At 37.9% G+C, this 19,751-nt stretch overlaps 1 protein-coding gene across 2 annotated transcripts; it reads right to left on the reverse strand.

Annotated features, from left to right (window-relative positions):
* Nucleotides 1-1,161: 1,161 nt before the first annotated feature.
* CASP1 (caspase 1) lies at nucleotides 1,162-13,648 on the reverse strand. 2 transcript variants are annotated; one of them, XM_033118821.1, is made up of 10 exons: nucleotides 13,577-13,648; nucleotides 12,687-12,953; nucleotides 10,215-10,268; nucleotides 7,024-7,139; nucleotides 6,200-6,373; nucleotides 5,570-5,804; nucleotides 4,997-5,143; nucleotides 2,591-2,700; nucleotides 2,032-2,135; nucleotides 1,162-1,260 (listed from the first exon to the last, which is right to left on the reverse strand). In XM_033118821.1, the coding sequence occupies exons 1-9, from the start codon at nucleotides 13,581-13,583 to the stop codon at nucleotides 2,037-2,039; spliced, it is 1,209 nt and encodes a 402-aa protein (XP_032974712.1). In that variant the 5' UTR covers nucleotides 13,584-13,648; the 3' UTR covers nucleotides 1,162-1,260; nucleotides 2,032-2,036. The 2 variants fall into 2 exon arrangements, with proteins under 2 accessions (XP_032974712.1, XP_032974713.1); XM_033118822.1 differs by having other exon boundaries at nucleotides 12,687-12,767; nucleotides 13,577-13,629.
* Between the last annotated feature and the right edge of the window lie 6,103 nt (nucleotides 13,649-19,751).

Genomic DNA, 19,751 nt, shown 5'->3' on the forward strand with positions numbered 1-19,751 from the left:
AGAAAAAAGGTGGAAATGCTAAAACGTTGTCCCATGAGTTGGCACTCATGACTGCTTTTTTCCTCCTTTTCCCTCTTCTCACTTCATTGCCCCCCACAACGCCTTCTCTCTGTCTTTCTTCTTCTGATCTCAGTATTTCTTCTCTGCTTCCTTAAAAATTATGAAGGAATTAAAACTAACAGGTAAGTCTCCTTCCATTTCTAAATAAGAATTACTCATAAGAGGCTCTTTCAACTGTGCTGGTATCATCCCCTACCTGTCTCCCTGTCATTTTAATCTTTTATGGAAGATACGTTCTGAAGGAGCCCTCATCTCCACTCCCCTTCTGCTTTTCTGCCTTCATGTTTAATTTTTATAGAGGACGACTTCTCACTTCTCTCTCTTGATATTCTCTGAACAATGAGTGATCATAGACGCAGTCTCAGGCTATAGTAGAACAAATTCATGGTGGTACAAAAGACATGTCCAGAGGAAGAGTTAGTGGGTGAGGGAGGGGGAGACTGTAATATGTTCAACTTGGAAGGTCTTCCAAAGGTCAGAAATTCACCTTCACTTCTAATGGGTTAGGATTAGAAAGTGTTCATACTTGGAAGTGAAAGGTAGTACTTCCAGTCCTTCCTAAGTCTTACCATTGCTGAGTGGAAGATTCCACCCCAAATTCATTAGCACTGCACCACACAGGACATTACATTGTGTATAATAAGTCCTAGCATTTATTCACAGGCTGTCATGTATTGTCAGCTAATTGTTTCATGTTTGTTGACTACCTTGTCTTCTCAATAAGACTGTAAACTACTAGTTGCCTGGGGTTAAATCAAAATTGACTTTGCATCCCTGAAATACCATAAGGAATGATAGAAATATGTAATTTCTGGCCAAAGCTTTGTTAGTAGTAAACTCTGGGATGTTGGATAAGTCATATATTACAGTCTGCCTTCTCCGCATCTCTCCTGCTGAGTTTCAAATTCTTTGAAGTCAGGTACCTACTGTGATTTGCATCTATATCCCTAAAGCAGAAAGCCCAGAAAAAGTTTTCTTGAAAGAAAGACTGGTGCTATTAGGCAGTTCAGCTTTCATGAATCGAGTCTAAAGATTCTAAATCCATTGCCCACTCCACATTCCACCCCGTCTTCTCGTAGTGGAAAAACACCTATGACAACCTTTCATTTTCATTTCAGATTTATTGGAATGGTTCAAGAAATGTGTGTCCCGCAGACATGATTCCAAAAACAGGTGCAGAACGGCAAAACTCCTGGTTTCCTACAGGAAAAGGAAATACAACAAACATAAAACAGAGTTCTGCCAAAAGAAATGCAAGTTAAAAAATTACTCTATTTATGGGGACATAGTCATAAAAAGAAAGAGCCCATGCTATGTCTAAATGTTACCCTGCTGAGTGAAAGGGAGGAATATCTAAAACCAGACTTGCATCATCTTATGGCCACATCTCAGTCTGAATCAGCAGACCCTGAAAAAGGGCCGTCTAACTCTGCTGAACTTTGAGAGAAGAGCAATCTGCTCTACACTGAACCAGCACAAAGGCATGCTTTTAGTACCCCGTTTATTACACTAGTGTGGGGACAGAGCCCCAGAAAGCAGTTTCCAGGCTCTCAGCCTCATGTGGAAAGGTGTTGGCTCAGGTAGTAGATGGCCATCAGCTGTGGCTGGTTGGCCGTCAGCTGTAACCATTGAGCCATTGGCCACTAATTTAACTGCCGCGGCTACAGAGGGAAGTCGAGGAGAGAGGAGGAGAGAGGAGGAGACTGCAGGAGAGTGGAGGAGAGTGGAGGAGAGTCGGTCGGTTGGCAGCAAAGCGGACAGCAGGTCGCACATCGTGTAAACCCAGCGAGACCATAGTGGTATGACTCCCCTACCTATGGCTCCGTGGGTGTTCCTTTTTGGCCTAGCCATATCCTGCGTTCTTGTGTGGGGAGCGGGACCAGAGACCCCGCCTGACACCCCGCACGACAACTAGATTGAAACCTTGACCAGGATGAAGTTTCAGCATTCTTGCCCACACACACAACTTACTTATTTTAATGTCCCGGAAAGAGGTAGAAACATCTTGTTAATGTCACTCTTTCAGCGGTGGGCATCTGTGCCTTACCATCTGGTAGGTCAAATGAAAATCGGACCTAAAAAGAAAAGAAAGTCTGTATTTTTTTTCTGAGTGGAAGAATCTTCACTTAAGTTGGAAAACTCCAAAAAAAAGTACAGCAAAATATAACATAAACACAAAAAGCTTATGCATCTGTAAGAATCATAGCAATATATCGAAGTATGGAATAACCATACTTTTAAAATCTGATGCTGGATCTAGTAGCTAGGGACACAAGCATGTCCACTTGCTTGTCTCCTTAGGGATGTAGGGGAGTTAAAATAAATCGCTATTTTCTCGGGGTTGATTTCTAGATTATAGCAGGTTGGATCTGTCTTTCAAGTTTGCTGACTCACCAAAGAACCTCAAAGATCATTTGGAAAGAAGGGCATTTCTAGAAGGTAAGCATGACCAGAGCTGCTCACTAGGTTTCCAACTGGAATAGTCAAATATCCAGGGGAAGTAGAGTGTGAGAAACATTTAGTGCCCTACCTTTCGGAAAATGTCCTCCAGGTCACAACACCAGGCGTATTCTTGCACATGTTTGATGAGTTTCATAATAAAAAGAGAGCCCTGTGTGGGATGTCTCCAAGAAACATTATCTGTGAATAAAGCACACTCAAATCTCATGCAAAACTTTTGCCTGTCCAGAGAGATTGAGTGCTAGGATTTCCACTCCGACTGAGGAAGCCTATTGAGGTTATGCTGTTTTCTATACACTGTACGCCATTATTTAGTGAATATATCCAACACTCAGTGTGTATATTTTTACTGATACTCGACAATTGTTAATTTCATATGAAGGATACCACATATATGGTATAGATGTTAGGGTGGCATCGTCTCTGAGTCCAAGAAGCTGCAAATCTAATAGAGAGGGAGGGAAAGGCAGAGTGGAGTAGTGAGCAGGGATTGGGCCTTGGGGAAGAAATATCTGAGTGTGGATCCCAAGAGTGCTTTTTACTGACTGTGATTTAAGTTAATTATACACTTTGAAATGCAATGGCCTTGACTACAAAGGGTAGAGTAATAATTTCCGCCATAAAAAGATATCTGGACTAGATATAACATTATAAGTGTCTGGGAGAATATAGGCTATGCAATACCCAGGCTACACAGGGTAATCCTGTCAATAACATTTCAAATGTCTACTTTATAAATAATTTAACTAAAATCAAATAATATTGATCATAAGGTATTTGGACAAAGAAAACTAAATATGAAAATGGCACCAATATAAATAAAATACAAACCTAGGTTTAGGTTTAAGAGAGAAAGATCATATTCTACTGGAGGACAAAATAGTCTTACAGAAGATAATTACTGAAAAATGATATTAATTATATATAATAGTAGGGACATAGAAATCATGAAGCCATTTTAAAATAATGTAAAGAAACATACAAAAGTGGTGTGTAACTATGTATATAACCACAGACACATGCTTTAACCAAACCTTTTAGCCAGTAATAATGGTAATAAAATATATAATAAAAATAGATTAAAGTTCTATTTAAGACCACAGCTGTTTTATGAGGCTGGTTCCAGTTAAAGAAAGGGGATGGGAGAGAGGGTGGAGGCAGGTATCTCTGAAAGGTCTTTGTGAATTTAAGTGAGTGAATGGACATGTGTTTTCAGGAGAATACTACAAGGTAGTTAGGATTAATACCAGAGAATGTGGACCTAGGTTTAGTGGAAGATAACTAGCTAAAGATAATTGAATTGGAATTTTTGAGTCATCTGAAAAGTCGGGGTGAGGAAAGTGAAAAAAAGGAGAAAGAAATCAGCAAGATGGATGTTGAGAAGCTAGGGGACTCTAAAGGGCTATATAGCCGTAGGTAAATCTTTTGTGGAATGCTGGGATCCAAGGATTTTAAAAAATAGTGATGTCTAATACTAAAGTCTACTAAATACCTTCAAGCTGTGTGTGTGAGTGTGTGTGTGTGCGTGTGTGTGTGTGTGTGTGTGTGTTCTATTGCCTAGAGAAAAAAAAATCATTGATGTCTACATTAAGACATGGTCAAGATAATGCAGAACCAGACTATCTCCTTAGAGATGATACTTCATTATAGAAAATAATCTAATCTGTAAATTGAACTATTTGAGCAGAGGCAAGGCCTTAAGGCCATAAGTAATCATAAGAACGTGAATGCCCAAGAAATTTTAAAACATAATAGATAAAAGAATTGAAATGACTTTTATTTAAACCTTAAGAAAGAAAGACACTTAAGGTAAAACCTGAGTTAAGTTGCAAATAGAAACCTGTTTAATAATAACAGTTATTTAATGTGTGCTTTACTCTGTGCCATGCTCAATATTTCATGCATATTATCTTATTTAATCCTAAGAACAATGATATTTGTATTCATGTATGTTAGTGAATAATTCAAAAGAAAACCCAGAGAGGCTAAATAACTGGAACTAGTTTACAAAGCACTAAGTGCCAGGGTCATAATATAATTGGCAGTGTTCTTAATCCATAGCCTAGATTTTGAAATCATTAAAGTTTCTTCCTTTTTATCCATGCCATACTTCTAGTTGAAACCAATGTAACTTAGAGACTCAATATGCTTTGTCTGCTTTTCTGCTTCTCCCTACCCCTTTTCTATGTGGAATCAGTTTCTAATTTACTTCAGCATAGATACACTTCTCTTCATCCCTCACAGTTACAGGAAAATATTTTGCACCACAGAAGTTCATTAGTTACTAATTTAGTGAAAATATATGCGTATTTTCTCTCTGTGTATGAGGGGAATTGAAGGTGTAACTGGGAGGAATGCTTGAGTTGTTCTTCAGAAGTCTCATGGAAAGTTCAACAGATATCCATCCTCTAGGGGATGTGTGTGAATTTCTGCATTGGTGATGCCCACACAGTTGTCCTACACAGGCACTCATTACCTGGCGTTGAAGAACAGAAAGCAATAAAATCCTTCTCTAAATGGGCTTTCTTAATAGCATCACACTCAAAATCTTCTTCTGGAGCCTGTGAGCCGCTGTCTTCAAAAGCTCTTACTGAATCTTTTAACCACACAACCCCTTGGTTCTCTGAAAAGACAAGATTTGATTTCTTGTTACTACCTACAGGCAAGAGAACTACTTTCTCCCCTAAAGCTCTGTTTAACCATAGTCACTCATTTATCTGTTGCTATTTTTCATTCACATGCATATACACACATACATCCAAGGAACTATCTTTTCAACAACTCTTAACTCTACTGACCTTCAGATGAATTTGAACAGCATCAAAATATCAAAGTCTTAAGATTAAAAATGGTATTCCTTTAGTTGAAAATGGGACAAATATCTACCAATCATTCATGCAGCTCACAGAAACTAAAATCTTGTTTGGTGACAGTACGTGCCCATTGACGTTAAGGAGCAGACACAGAAAAAAATGAAAAACACTGGATGCATATAAATGATGAGGTCAATGCTTATATATCATGTGTTCTAACAGACATTAACACTCACCACCACGGCAGGCCTGGATAATGATCACCTTGGGTTTGTCCTTCAAACTTGGACAGTTCAAGGTGTTCAAAGTTTGAAAGATGGTGTTGATGTGTAATACACCTGAGCCATTCCCAGAGTATTCCTTCCCACAAATGGCATCCCGAATACCATGAGACATGAACACCACAAAAGTACTGTCAGAAGTCTTGTGCTCCTTGCGGGCAGCAAATGCCTTCAGCTCTTCAACCATTTCCTGGAAGAGACCATACCATTGATTTTGGATTATGAGAATCATTATTATGATACCTTGGGAATTCAATAAAGAAACACTTGGAATCCCTGGGTGGGTACAAAAGAAAATTTAAGTTTCAATTCAAAGAAATATTATATAGGGTAATAGGATGCCGTCCAGGGACTTCTAGTAGGGAGAAAAGGGTGTTACTGAACTAATAGAACTCTTCCCAAAAAAGTTGCACCAGATTCTTGCTAAAAGACTCTGTTTGAAGGAATCATTTTAGCATTAAGCACTCTCCAAGAGCAAATTTAAACTTTAGACTACCAAGAGATTAAGTTTCTGGTGCTACAACCAAACATTCTTTAGGAATATGAAGGGTGTGACTGTTATCTCTACACTGTGATAGACCTTACCAGAGAAGTGAGATTTTCTTTTACAATCACGGTGTATCCCAGACCTTCTAATAGCATCTTCATACCTCTGATATCAGCATCAGCTCCATCTCTCCTGGAAATAATGTCAAATTCTGTGTTGCAGATAATGAGGGCAAGACGTGTGCGAGTTGATCTTTCCATTATTGGGTAAATCTGTAGGAAATGCAGATTGGATAAACAGTCTTGTTCTCTTTAATTAAATATTCTTCTTGAGGTTATAGGACCCCTTCTCCTCCCTTAATCCTATTCAGAAACCAAATCTCTGAATAGATACCAGAGATAAAAACAGGGAGGATGAATGCATCTTTCTATGGGAGTTGGAATAGAGTTTGCAAATGCCTAGATGATAGCTGCACCCTTGATTGATTGATTTTTGAGAGGTAAGATTGTGGGAGATGAACAATCTTTGAAGCCAAACCGACAGAATTTTAAAACTGAATCCTCAACTTTGCCAAAATATTTAACAATCCATGCTTCAATTTCCTGATCTCTAAAATTGGTTATTTTGAAGGTTCAAGGTGCTCTTATATGCAATATACTTAGAATAGTATCTGATTCATATTAAGCATTCAATGGATGCCATTGTTGTTTTTATTATAGTTATTTACTCAGGGAATTGTACCAAACTTTGAACTCTATACATAAGCTGGGATTCTAACAGATAGGAATTCTTTATGTAAGGGAAGCAGCAGGATGATTTTCCAAAATGTCTCAAGGAAATTGGCTAGAAGAAAGTGCCAGTGCACTTGAGAATGGTCTACATTGTATCTTTCACCCAGATCCTTGGGTTTTGAGCACAGCACCTCTGCTGATTTTTCTTTCCATATCCTCTGGGCTGTTTCCAGGGGGCAAAGCTTGAGGATCCCTTCTGGTCCTTGGAATTCAGGCTTAGCTGGGTTATTTTGCATTGCTTGAAGAGCTGAAACAGACAAGAAACATTATGAATAATGAGTGACATCCCTGAGCGTCATCGCACTTGGTGCTTCTCACAGTGTCATGTGTGTATGAAGCCATAAAGGAGGAAATGAATCCTTAGGAGAAAAACCCTGGGCTAGTTAACACTGTTGAGTGAATCATTGCGATTGGAACACATCCCAAACCAGAGGAGATTTCCAGTGGTGTGATATAAGGATCCACCTTTATCTTTTAGGATCAGCATTTTTACAAATACTTTAGCTTAAAAAACTGAAGGGGAATTTTTCAAGGCCATGCGTGATGGAACTCTCAGAAAACAATCAATATATTAGGTAAAATAATTAAGATATAAATTTATTTCAAATGATTTAAAGCTGAGGATAAAATTTAATGGAGGAAGGTTGTAATTACTCTATTTCAATTTTTTAAATTATATATATATACATATATATTAAGTAAATATATATATATATATATATATATATATATATATATATGTTTACTTAATATGCATGATAGTAGGTCTAGAGATGGAAGGAAGGAAGGAAGGGAGGAAGGAAAGAAGGGAGGGCTTTTGTCCTGTTCTTCAGGATCTCTTTACTGTGTGTACATATGGGGAAGAGGATGAGGAATATTCAGTATATTAACTAGAATGAAAATGAAATAGGATGATAAATGCTAAAATCAAGATGTACACTTGAAGGATTCATAGCACTAAACATTGATTGCACAGATATATGAGGAAGAATTTTCCCAGTTGTTTATGTGAGTAAAACATTTAGAGTTTATGTGATTACAAATTTGACACCATCCAATAGTGTGATTTACTTGCTAGAGAAATAATCTGTTTCAAAATGTAAATTTTTCTCAATATTTGGAAGATCTTTCAGAAACTAAACTATTCAAACAAGAAAGTTATATTCAATTCTGAAGGGAAAGTTGAAGAAATTATAGTATATTCAGTTAGGTAAACCAAGGCAGTATGTTTAGTGTGGGTAAAGTAAGCAATAGAATGAAGATGTTGGAGAAAACTATAGAAATCATTAGGTGGAAGAAATGTTCTATTTCTTCATACAGAAGTCTGGAGAACAATAGAAAAAGTTAAAGAGAAATAGTTGGATTACATTAGAGCAAATTTTTTTTTTAGTAAAGGAATAGGGAACTTGGTTATATATTGAGTGTCCTATCCCATGAAATATCTAAGAAAACATGAATAGGATAACCACCCTTCATAGATTCACTACAGTAATTTCTGAATTCGGTAAAATATTTGCTTCCATGGCCTCTAAATATCTTCCAAATGTAAAATATTTTTATTTTAAGAGAAAAAAATCACTTTGGAATGAAATAATTCTAGAATTGTGGGTGAAATACTATTTCAGGACAAATAAAACACTGGTTATTTAGTGAGCAAGAGGCTAGCCTCATACAAAAATAAGATTTGCTATAAAAGAACCTAGTACACATTGGCCTTGTCAAAACTCAATAAAGCTAAGACCATTTTTTCAGAGTAGAGGACAAAAACATTTTTAAGATCTTTCTCATCTGAGATCTAGGACTTCCCTGTGCTGCCTCCAATACTGTATGGAATGAAAAGTTTTGCATTAAAGTTTTTGTGGCAGAAATGGGTTAGCTATTCAAAAGACACTGTTTTCTTCCTGGGCACACAGTCTATGTTGCCAACCAGTTGAGCAGTTAGATGGGGCCATGTAATTGAATTCTAGACCATTTAATGCAAGTAGAAGTACAGTGTGACACATCCAGGCCAAGGCTAGCAAAATTTCTCACAAAGGATCCTCCATATTTCTTCCAGGGCGGTTAACTGGATGGTTATCACCACAGTTGTTTTGTTAGCTGCATTGTATATTGCAGCTATCAGAGCCGTAGAATGGAAGAGGCCTAGGTATCTGTGTTAGTACTTGAAGGAGAACTGTCTGCTGATGAAGAAAGTCCATTTATGAATGAAATATAAGTTTCTATCATATCAGATCCATTAAAAATGTTTGATTTTGTTGCTGCATTCCATATCATCTCAACTAGGGGTGGATAGTGTCATATCCACCCCTACATTTTTGGCTAGCTTTAATTTATTGGTGGGGATTCTTAAATACCTACTCTTTCATAATTTGTGTATTCATGTAATCAATAAAAGCAAGAATCTTGTTTGTTTTGTTTATTACTCTCTAAATAATCCATAGAAAGTTTGTAACACAGATGGAATGTGCTAACTATTTTTCTAATGGCCTAGTAAATAGTAGAAATTTTGATGAGATTATTTAGTAAAATAGTATTTTAACAAATGTTTATTGCATGCACACTGTGTGTCAACTACAGTTAGATGGGTTCATGCCTATGAATAAGTCCGACATGTCCTATTTCCTCAGAAAGCTTAAATCCAGTGGCAGAAAATGATGAATTTATTTTGAAAAATACAAGAAAAATATAGTGAGAGTTAGGGCTGAGGCATCATAGAGCACTGTAGGAATAAGAGTTCTGAAATATAGTAATAAAAAGAAGTGTCACCCCAGTCAACTTTAATTAAAAAAAAAAAAAAAAGAAGAAGAAGAAGAAGAAGTGGAGAGAGAGATCTGGATTTGAGAGAGAAATTAATAAAGCTTGGCCACTGCTTGAATGTTGGAAGTGAAGGAGAAGAAAGAGCTAAAGATAATTTCAGTTTTCTGGTTTGAATAACTGGGTGATGTTGGTACCATTAACCAAGATAGAGAAAACTGGAGGAGAAGCAAGGTAGGGGGAAGAATGGATGGTAAGGTCAGCTCTGGGTATGTATAAAGGTGTCTGTGGGAGATGTGAGTGCATATGTTCAGTAGGCACTAGAATAGTGAAGTGTGGCATGCAAATTGGTAGTCAGGATTTGAGACACAGGTTAGAATTTGTTAGTATAAACATGGTAGTGAAGCTACAAGAATGGCTCCTCCTAAGGCAGAATAGATTAAAAGAAAAGAAAAAAGGCATAGGATCAATCCATGAGAATTACCCATAGCTTCCTAATCCCAGTTTTATCCCATGAATCTGTAGTTAATGTCAAGGAAGATGGGGTTCAAAAATGTTCAAACATTACCTAGGAAGGAAGGAATCACTGCTTGGGTGTCTGGAATATTTTCAGATTGTAGACCTGAAGAAAGATAAAGAACAGTAAATAGTCACTTATCATCTCTGAAGTATCTTATGCCAATATGTCAAACACTCCCTATTGAAAATAACTTCCACAGGCCTTGGTCCTGTTCAAAATGTGATTTACCTGGAACCACACTCATCACTGGCAAACAAAAGCCTCTACACGTGAATTACTATTAGACTTTAACATGTGAGGCATAACAAAAGAATGTCTGGAAGTGTCTGCCTTGATTTCTGCTTTCTATGATGAAAGTAGAATTGAGACAACATCAGCTATAGAATCAAGAATTGCCTTAATATGTTTGTTTTGATATGGTTTCTGAGGTGGCCACTACTGCATAACAGGTGTATGCAGAGTGAGGTTGTCTAACTCAGAGCTGACCTGTACTTTGGAGAAAACTGAGAAGGAACGGCCTCCTAAGCTTGGGCACTTAGCCTTACCAAGATTTATCGCAGCAGAAAATGATGATGGGTGACCCCCTGGAATCCCTTAACCGGCTCGTTAAGTAAATTTCCTCAGTGCCATAGAATAGGAAAATGGTGCATCTAGGTATGAACACAAATTTATCTTGCCAATTAGTTCTGTGCTTAATCACTAAATGAATAATTCTCAATCACTAACCTACTTTGCCAGGCCATGAAGGATCCTATACAATTATGCACGTGGCAGAAGCCAGGCCACAATCTCTGCAATCTGCACTGGCCCTACTCACTGGCACACACTGACGGAAAAACAAAAACAAAAACAAACACTGGAAAGTCTCAGTGACACTGCTAGGTTGCATAAAATCACTCAAACCTATTACATATCCTCTGAGATCACTATTCATTATGATTATCAATTTCAAGGACAAAAACTGAATTTAAATTTATTGAAGTTTTTATAAGGATCTCATATAACAATAACAACCTGAGAAGCTTGTTCTGGAGACTTTAAGAACTGGTGTGAGCTAACAAATGTGAAATACTCTGAATCTTCATACCATAGTACCTGCTGAAGACAAGATTTCCATAGACAAAATATGGTGTATTCCCTGCTCTGAATGATGGAGAGCCAGAGGCTGCCCCACAAAATATCAAGCCCAACACTACATGCTGCAGCTTGTTCCATTCTTCCTATCTGGACTGCTGGACTAAATTAACCATCAGTAAATTCAAAAACATTTTCTGGAGGAGGCCTTGTTATGGCAGTAGTGTACATGCCAACTTTCCTAAAGATCTCTCCCCTGAGAGTCATTCAAATATTACATCCAATTACCATATTCTGTGGCCCTGAAAAGAAACTGTCAAGTAGAAGAGGGAGAGACAAAGGCATAACAACACTGACTGAGGAGGCATCACGCGCCATGTAGAGAGGCAGACTCCAGATGTTAGAGTTATCATAGTAGATTGTAAAAGCACCTCTAGGATTCAAGGACTATGGATTGAAAGGAATGCAGCAACAAGAAGAAACTCTGGCTATTACACAATGATTCTGGACCCTTATTGTTATTTATTGATTGTCTATTTTTTTTGGGAGGGGCGTGTTAAATGCAAAAGAGGTATTCAAAGAAAAACAAGAAATTCATGACCCATAGAGAGCATTTGCTATGTCACTTAGACAGGTGTAGGCTTCCCCCAAACCCTATGAAAAAGGCTTCTTGCTTTTAAAGAATAACTTCTCCTTAATGGCTTTAAGTAGCATAAAAGAGACCAGTGTCTGGGAGTTCACCAGAGCTCCCATCTTTGCTGTGTGGAGGGACTAAGGGACCACGAAAGGCACAGGTCAGATTCCTAAGCCCTGTATCAGGCCCTCAGGAGGACAGGAGTTGGGGGGAGGGGGCTTACAGAATGGCCCATAGCATAGTTCCATGCTAGTGGACACTTGCTCAAAATAAAATGCAAGGGGACAACTAGAAGAGTCTCCTTGCTTTTCTGTAAGCATTGAATTTATTCTCTGAATGCTTCACCATCATTGAAATATATTTTATTCCTTCTGGAAAACAAAATTTGAGAGAGAAGTTATAAAAAGTTTTTGATTACAGACTTTAAGTCTTTATGTCAGATAACTACATAAGTTCCTAGGGAAAACTATATTTAACTAACTAACTAACTAACTAATTAACTAACTACTAAATTATGTGCTGTGCCAGGAGGACTAGAGAATACAGTATGAAGCTTTTCAGATTGTTCTCATGAACTTCACCAAATGAGCTACCACATAGTCAGGATGGGAGATGAGTTTTAATCAAAAGATGGCTAGTGAGGCCAAAGAACCAGGAAGAAAAGAGGAAACGAGACAAGCAATGGAGCCACTGACACAGAAGTGGGGTCCTGATACCAGATGCAAGGAAGTTGTCTGCAAACTGAAATAACCAATGAAGATATAAGACACAGGGCCTCGTGAACTTGATTGAGTCTGAGTTGTTGATCTTACCTGAGGAGAGACCCAGCATCTTTGCAAGGTAGGAGTCGTCTTCACAAATCTGACTGACAAGTATTTGGCTTGCCTCGGGCCCTTTCCAAACGACAGAGTCAATCAAAAGTCGAGCCTTATCCATAACTGTAGCATTTCCATCTCTTATTCTCTGCATCTCCTCCTGGTTCAGCACTTTCTTCTCTAATAGTTCATCCAGCAAGCCATTTATTGTGCCCGCGCCCACTGAACGGACAAACTGCTTCCTCTTCTCCTTCAGGACCTTGTCTGTTTGAAGCATAAGGATCCCTCAAGTCATGAAAACAGCCTCATTTCCCTCCCAGCAACATGAGAGGAAATAGCCTTCTTTAGATTTAATCCGTAAAATGTCCCTCTCCACAAAGTTCAGTCATCCTGAACTACATCTCTCATCTTCCCTCAGTATTACCCGTGTATGTTCACTGACTGGTCTGAAGCCTGAGATTTACGGTACGTTAAGTGTCTGAAAACCAGGAGTGATTCTGACGTGGCCCATGTTTATTCAATTCTGCATAATAAAATAACAAAATAGATAACCCATTTCCTCTGGGAACAACAGTTGCTGATACCCATCTTATGCCAATTCTGCACCCTCTGTCACATAGTGACATTTAAGAATTCAGTTAAGATTGCAAAATGACAGCAGAATACCACTAAAACCCCAGTTCCTTTCCAGCCCTTGCCATCCTGTCTAAAAGCAGTGAAAGTCTTCTGGGTCGCTTCTCTCCTTCCCTCCTTCTCTTCTCACTCCCTGGGTTCTGCTCACCCAAACACTCACAGAACCTAATGATGGCTTCTGAAAAAGCCAGACCCAAAATTTCTTCCCCAAGACATGCCCTTTTACAGTAAAGGAAAAAAAAAAAAAATCTCACCGGCCATGGCTTTTCACTCTTGGTCTTCCTGTGTGATAAGAAACTGAAAGCATGTTCCACCTTCCTTTTCAGCAGGGCATGTATATTGAGAAACACCCACTGCTCATACATATGCATGCCTTTATGTTTTTATTAACATATGTAATAACCTAGATGAAACATTACACTTATATAAGTGAAAGAAGCCATATACTATAGAATACATGATTCCAATTATATGAAGTTCTAGAATAGGAAAAACTCATGTGTTCTGATAGAAATCAGATCACTAATTGCCTGAGGAGGAGGTGGAGGTGGAGGACTTTTTGGGGTGATGGAAATGTTCTGCATCGTGATAGTGTTAATTCTACATCATACATTTCTCAGAAATAATCAGATTGCATCCTTTAAAGGGATGCACTTTATGCTACGTAAATTATATCACAATAACATTGAATTTCAAAAACTAAATTAAATGGTTGTAATGATATACTGGATTGGAGAGGATTTTCTTTTCTTGTTTTTCTGGACATACTCAATAAATCAATTGAAACTCTGGTAAGAGAAAGAGCTTCCTGTAGTGACTGAAATAGAATAACCTACAGTTGGTGGAGATTTGTAAGCAAAATGGAAATAAATTATAGAAATGATCAGTTTATCAACTAACAGATGTATCTAGAAAATAATATCACATAGATAGACTATTACATAGAAAAAATCATCATAAAATAAATTAATGGAGCAGTCCAAAGTAGTGTTTTAAAGGAAGCATACTCATTTAAAAATCCTCATGTCACAATTGCCTGTGATAGCCAGTCTGTGCAACTATCCCATTTTTAATAACAGTAGGTAGTATGAAAAGCTCTTACATAGAAGGCAGAAGATCCTGTGCTTGTTTTATAGTTGTGCTATTTTCAACTCTTAGAAAGCCACTTACCCTCTCAGTTTATTTTTCTCTTAAGCTTCTTTATAATTTTAGGGCTGTTAGAACATGGTGATAATACATCTTAGTGAGAGCGTTAACTAAATATAGCATGTTATTTTATTTTTCCTTTGTCTAAAACCTTTTCTTCTCTACAGTTTATCAGCATGGACTTTGAGCTGCAATAGCCCTGGGATAAGATTCCATTCATTATCTGTACGTCTTAGACGGTGTATTTAGCGTCTCAAAGCTTTTTTTCCTCAGTCAGTGTGTGTGTGGGGTGGATGGGGGTGGGTCATAATTGGTCTTACTTTCTAGGATGGAATGGGATGGGCAAAGACCAGGCCCCAGTGCTTTCTATCATGAGCTGTATTCCAGAAGCAAGACAGTGTCAAAATATACTTCTTTGTAAAGTGCTTCTGAAATTTTATCATGCTGTATTTCACGGCCTGTCACGACAAGTATGTAAGTTAAACAGGGTAAGTAAACATTGATCCCATTTTATGAGTAAGAATAAATACCAGGTAAACGGTTGATTCAGAGACTTGGCAAACACACAGTACAGACCTTACATAAGAAGCCAGCTCTCCTCCACATTCATGTGCCACATAATGACATTTACATCAACGATAGGTCACATAGATGGCAGTGGTTCCATAAGATTTTAATGGAGCTGAATGTCCTGTAAAAAATGGAAGTCTGTGTGGTACAGGAGGAACTTTGTTTTCTCTGACAGAAGCCATATCGGTGGAACTTGGCAGTGGAATCCATCTCATTCACAGCACCTGAATTTTGGGTGCACAGATTACATCCTAGTAAGTCAGTCACTGACCTGTTTCGGCACAGAGAAGCCCAGTCACTACACGTTCAGGTCCTCAATGTACACTGCTATAAATACTTTGGTAAGGACCTAAGATCTTGCACAAAGGACACAAATCCACAGGAGCTACCTTTCCAGATATTAAGTGCCACTGCCACTTTAATAAAAGCATTATGTGGTGGTGTGGAGCCAGCCTGTCCCTGAACTTTGGAAATATTTTCAGGTTGTAATGATGTAAAACAGAGATAAGTTTTATTTCTTTCATCAATTCAATGCCAGAGAGAGCCCTTTGAGCCAAATACGGTCCGTGAAACCAAATCAAATTTCCAAAGTCAATATACTGAGTCCTCCCTTCTATACCCTCTCCATGTTAATCATCTTTTTTTTTCTTTTTCTTTCTTTTTTTTTTTTTTATGAATACCACCAATTTGCTTAATCTAACCACTGTTCCAACATGCAGTAGCCAAAACCACACCGCCATGACAATCCCCTATGCTTCTTTATCTCTCCATCTCGATTTCTTATTCCTACTGATTCTTAGGGCACCTTTCACTCCCTCCTGACAGTCACGGTTATGGTGATCTTTGCCTTACCCAGCCAGTTTCCCCTCCATATTTCCAATTAATCCAGTCCACATTTCTGTTCATGGAGCAGCACTGACAGCTTCAATGTTCTATTTCTGACCCTGTTGAAAGGAAGCAGGGGAGGGCTTGATAGACAGTGTGTATAAAGCCTACAGTAGTGTACAGTAATGTCCTTGGCCTTCATATGAAATGAGAAGTTCTAAGATATAGCTGACTTAAATTCAAGAAAGATAACTGAGAAAGGAGGAGAGAACAGTATTAAAGAAAATTACCCAAAACTTAGAAAAATATGAGTCCACTGAATTAAGAAATACCTGTACTTCAAACAAGATAAATCCAAAAAATAACTGCTTTAAAACAGCCCTGTGAGTGAGGCATTGTTATGAGTTGAATTGTTACACAACATATGTATGTTGAAGTCTTAACTGACAACAACTCAGAATGTGCCCTTATTTGGAAAAGAGTTCCTTGCAAATGTAATTAGTTAATATGCGGTTATATGGGAGTAGTGGACCCTTCTCCCGTTATGACTGACGTTCTTATAAAAACAAAAAGATGCTCTGTAACAGAGACAGACAGAGAGTATAACATAAAAAGCATAGATACAGAGAGAGAAGGCAGCAATTTGATGATGAAAGCAAAGATTGGAGTTATGCAAGTGTAAACCGAGGAATGTCGTGGAATGCCAAGAACAACTAGAAGCTGGCAGCGAGAGCATAGCCCTGCTGACACCTTGATGTCAAACTTCTAAACTCCAGAAATGCAAAAGAATACATTTCTGTTTTGAGCCTCCCAGTTTGTGATATTTTAGTACAGCAGCCCTAGAAAGGGAATATGGGCATTTTTGGTTTCATTTTGCAGATTAGAACATAGTCACAAAGAGATGAACTACTTGGTCAAGAGACTGAGGAACACTCTCAGTCTCCTGTATTTGTAATCAAATGGTAGGACAGAAACCATATGGGTTAGAACAAAAGTCAAAAACTGATGACATGCAGACTCCATCATGTGTTTTCTTTGACCCTCACACTTATAATTTCTTTTGGCATTGATTGTTTTTCAGAAGTTAAAAATTGTAAGATTTCAAATGAAATTTTTGATCACAGGTCTCTCTTGCCTCAATTTCCCTTAGATAATAATTACCTGAGTCCATAATTCTACGTTCATGCGTTCATATGCTCTCCCATTTTCCCTGTCCCCACATAACCTGATTAACTTAATTGATGTTTTTTTTTTTGTCAAGCCTATATGGTATTTACATTTGTAACCTTTGCTGGGGAGATTAAAAGCCAGACTTTGAACTCAGTCATTCTTAATAATATCAACACTTTACACTGGTGTAATTATTGATCTGATAGGTATCTGACTGAACAGTCAATTTCCTTATCTGTAAACTACCTGCCTTGGCGAAGTTGTTGGGTCAAATTTAATGCTTGAAAACCAGTATCACCTGTTGAACAGTCGGCATCCAGTAACGTTAATAATTACCTTAACATAATTATTCAAGTAGCTATAATACTAGGAGAATATGAGACATGTCATAAGAGAAAGATTTCATAAGAGAAAAACAGCATATTTCCTCAAGGAGTTTAAAAGAGTGAAAAATTACATCCATTTCAAGGGTGGAGGGAGAGTGGAGTGACGTGCGGAATATACTGATTCAAAAAGAAAAGTAATTTAAGGCATAAATGAGCTTAATAAGCAGGGTAGTGTGCGATGATAATTTGCACTATGAATCTGAGAAATCATTATCATCCCTCCACAGCCCTTTAGCCCACCTGATTTAAATGCTGCCATGGTGGAGAGTTTCCTGCATGTGGCCAGTGTCCCACATCAAGCCATTGCGTCTCAGGTTCTTTCCGCTTTACTGCCTGGAGATGTTCACCAAGGTAGTGAGGGCTGCTCAGCTGTGAGTGTGCACATGCAGAAATTTGGGCACAGGTAAGGGCCTGCCCCAGGGGGCAAGCTTTAACCAATGAAGGGCAGGAGTCGGTTGATAAGTGCCCCTCAATTCCCCATCTCATACTAAATCACATAGATTCTATGTGATTTCAGAGGATCCCCCAGGAAGATTGAAATCTGGTGGCTAAGAACAGGAATGAATTCATTAATGAAATTTGGGGGAGTGATTTCGTCCCTTTCAGTTCCCTTTCCAACTCCCTCACTACTGCTTCCTGGGAACCTCTTCCAAATAAACCACCTGCATGCAAGTCCGAGACTCTTTCTCTACTTTCGGGAGCGTCTACACTGAGACAATTGAGATTATCATTCTCATCATTGTCGTCAGCATCATGATCACCACCACCATCTTTTCTGAGCACTCTGTTTGCAGAAAGCACTATTAATTTCCTACATATATCATCTCATATAATGCTCATTGCACAATAAGATTTGTAGTATTGACTCTCCTAACAGATAAAAATCTGTAGCTAAGATTAATTACGTATATAATCACACATCTAATAAAAAGGATGAGGCAAAAATTGATCTGAATACATGTCCAGATAAGCTTAATTCCCAAAGTCAAATCTCATACTAGAATACAGAATACCAGATTCATTTAATGAATTAATTAATTTATTTATTTATTTTACTAGTTTCAGGTGTACAAAACAGTGAAATAGACATTTATAACCCTCACAAAGTGATAAGCCCCCTCCCCCAATCTACTACCCATCTGACATCTCATACAGCCATTACATTTCCACTGTCTCTATTCCTTATACTGCACACCACTTCTTGTGACTATATATATGAAATTATAGTTGACATTCATTATTATTCAGCTTCAGCTTCAGGTGTACAGCACAGCGATCAGGCATCTATACAGTCCCTGAAGTGGTCTCCCTAATAAAACAAGCGTCCATCTCATACCCTACAAAATCTTTACAACATTATTCATTATATTCCCCAAACTGTCTTCGGTGTCCTCATGGCAATCCGTTTATTTTTAATAGCCTATGGATCTCAGTACAACCTTTTAACCTTAGTTTTTGAAGCTGAAACTATGTTCCTAATAGATTTTATCAGTCTTATTCCCCATTGCTCTCCACAATATTCGTTTGCTAACTTTAGGCTAATCAACCTGCTAAATAATCCCTAAAGTAGTTGTCTTGTCTGACTATAAGATTTTTGTTGTTTGTGTTTTGTCTTGTTTTTGTCTGAGGGATCTCTATATATTTCTCTGTGATTCTTCTACTACTCCTTGAAGAGATCATTAAATGACAGATAAACTGTACATGGTAGGCTTATTTTCTGTAGATAAATAGAATCTGATATAGCACAGAGTGGAATACACAAAAAAATATGCAAAAATTACTGTAAAAACTAAGACACTCATTTTAGCTATCTAAACTTCTTTATTTAGATTTACATATTGCATGGCCTGTTGCTCCTTCCAATTTGGGATTTTTTGAAATCCAGGTATTGGTGATATCAACTCATAAAAATCTGTCTAGAAAATTGTTTGCATGAGACTAAAAGAAAGAGGGGAAAAAAGAAAGAGAGAGAGAGAGAGAGAGAGAGAGAGAGAGAGAGAGAGAGAGAGAGAGAGAAAGAAAAAAGAAAGAAAAGAAAGAAACTTCCACCCATGGGCTTTGTTAATGAAGTCATCTGAACCCCATAAGGAAGTAATCCCAAGTTTTCTAGAGACTTCTTCATCCACACATGTTTTCTCACAGAGCAGATTGTTTTTATTGCTTACTAGCCACTGAAAAGAATCAGTTTCTTTTTTTTCTATATCTCTCATAGTCTCCTTTCTTCTCCATTATTATCCTCCTACTGTTTCTACCACCTCCCATCTCCTCTCTCTCTCTCTCTGTCTCTCTTTCTCTCTCTATCTATCTCAGGGGATGATCAGGGTCTGATAAT

Source organism: Rhinolophus ferrumequinum, chromosome 11 (assembly GCF_004115265.2).
Source record: "Rhinolophus ferrumequinum isolate MPI-CBG mRhiFer1 chromosome 11, mRhiFer1_v1.p, whole genome shotgun sequence".
NCBI lineage: Eukaryota > Metazoa > Chordata > Mammalia > Chiroptera > Rhinolophidae > Rhinolophus > Rhinolophus ferrumequinum.

Coding starts and splice junctions, on each gene's coding strand:
- CASP1 (XM_033118821.1), bottom strand. Junction 7,140..10,214: donor AGTGATTCCTTCCTTCCTAG/GTAATGTTTGAA, acceptor TGTCTGTTTCAG/CTCTTCAAGCAATGCAAAAT. Junction 6,374..7,023: donor GGAAAGAAAAATCAGCAGAG/GTGCTGTGCTCA, acceptor CATTTCCTACAG/ATTTACCCAATAATGGAAAG.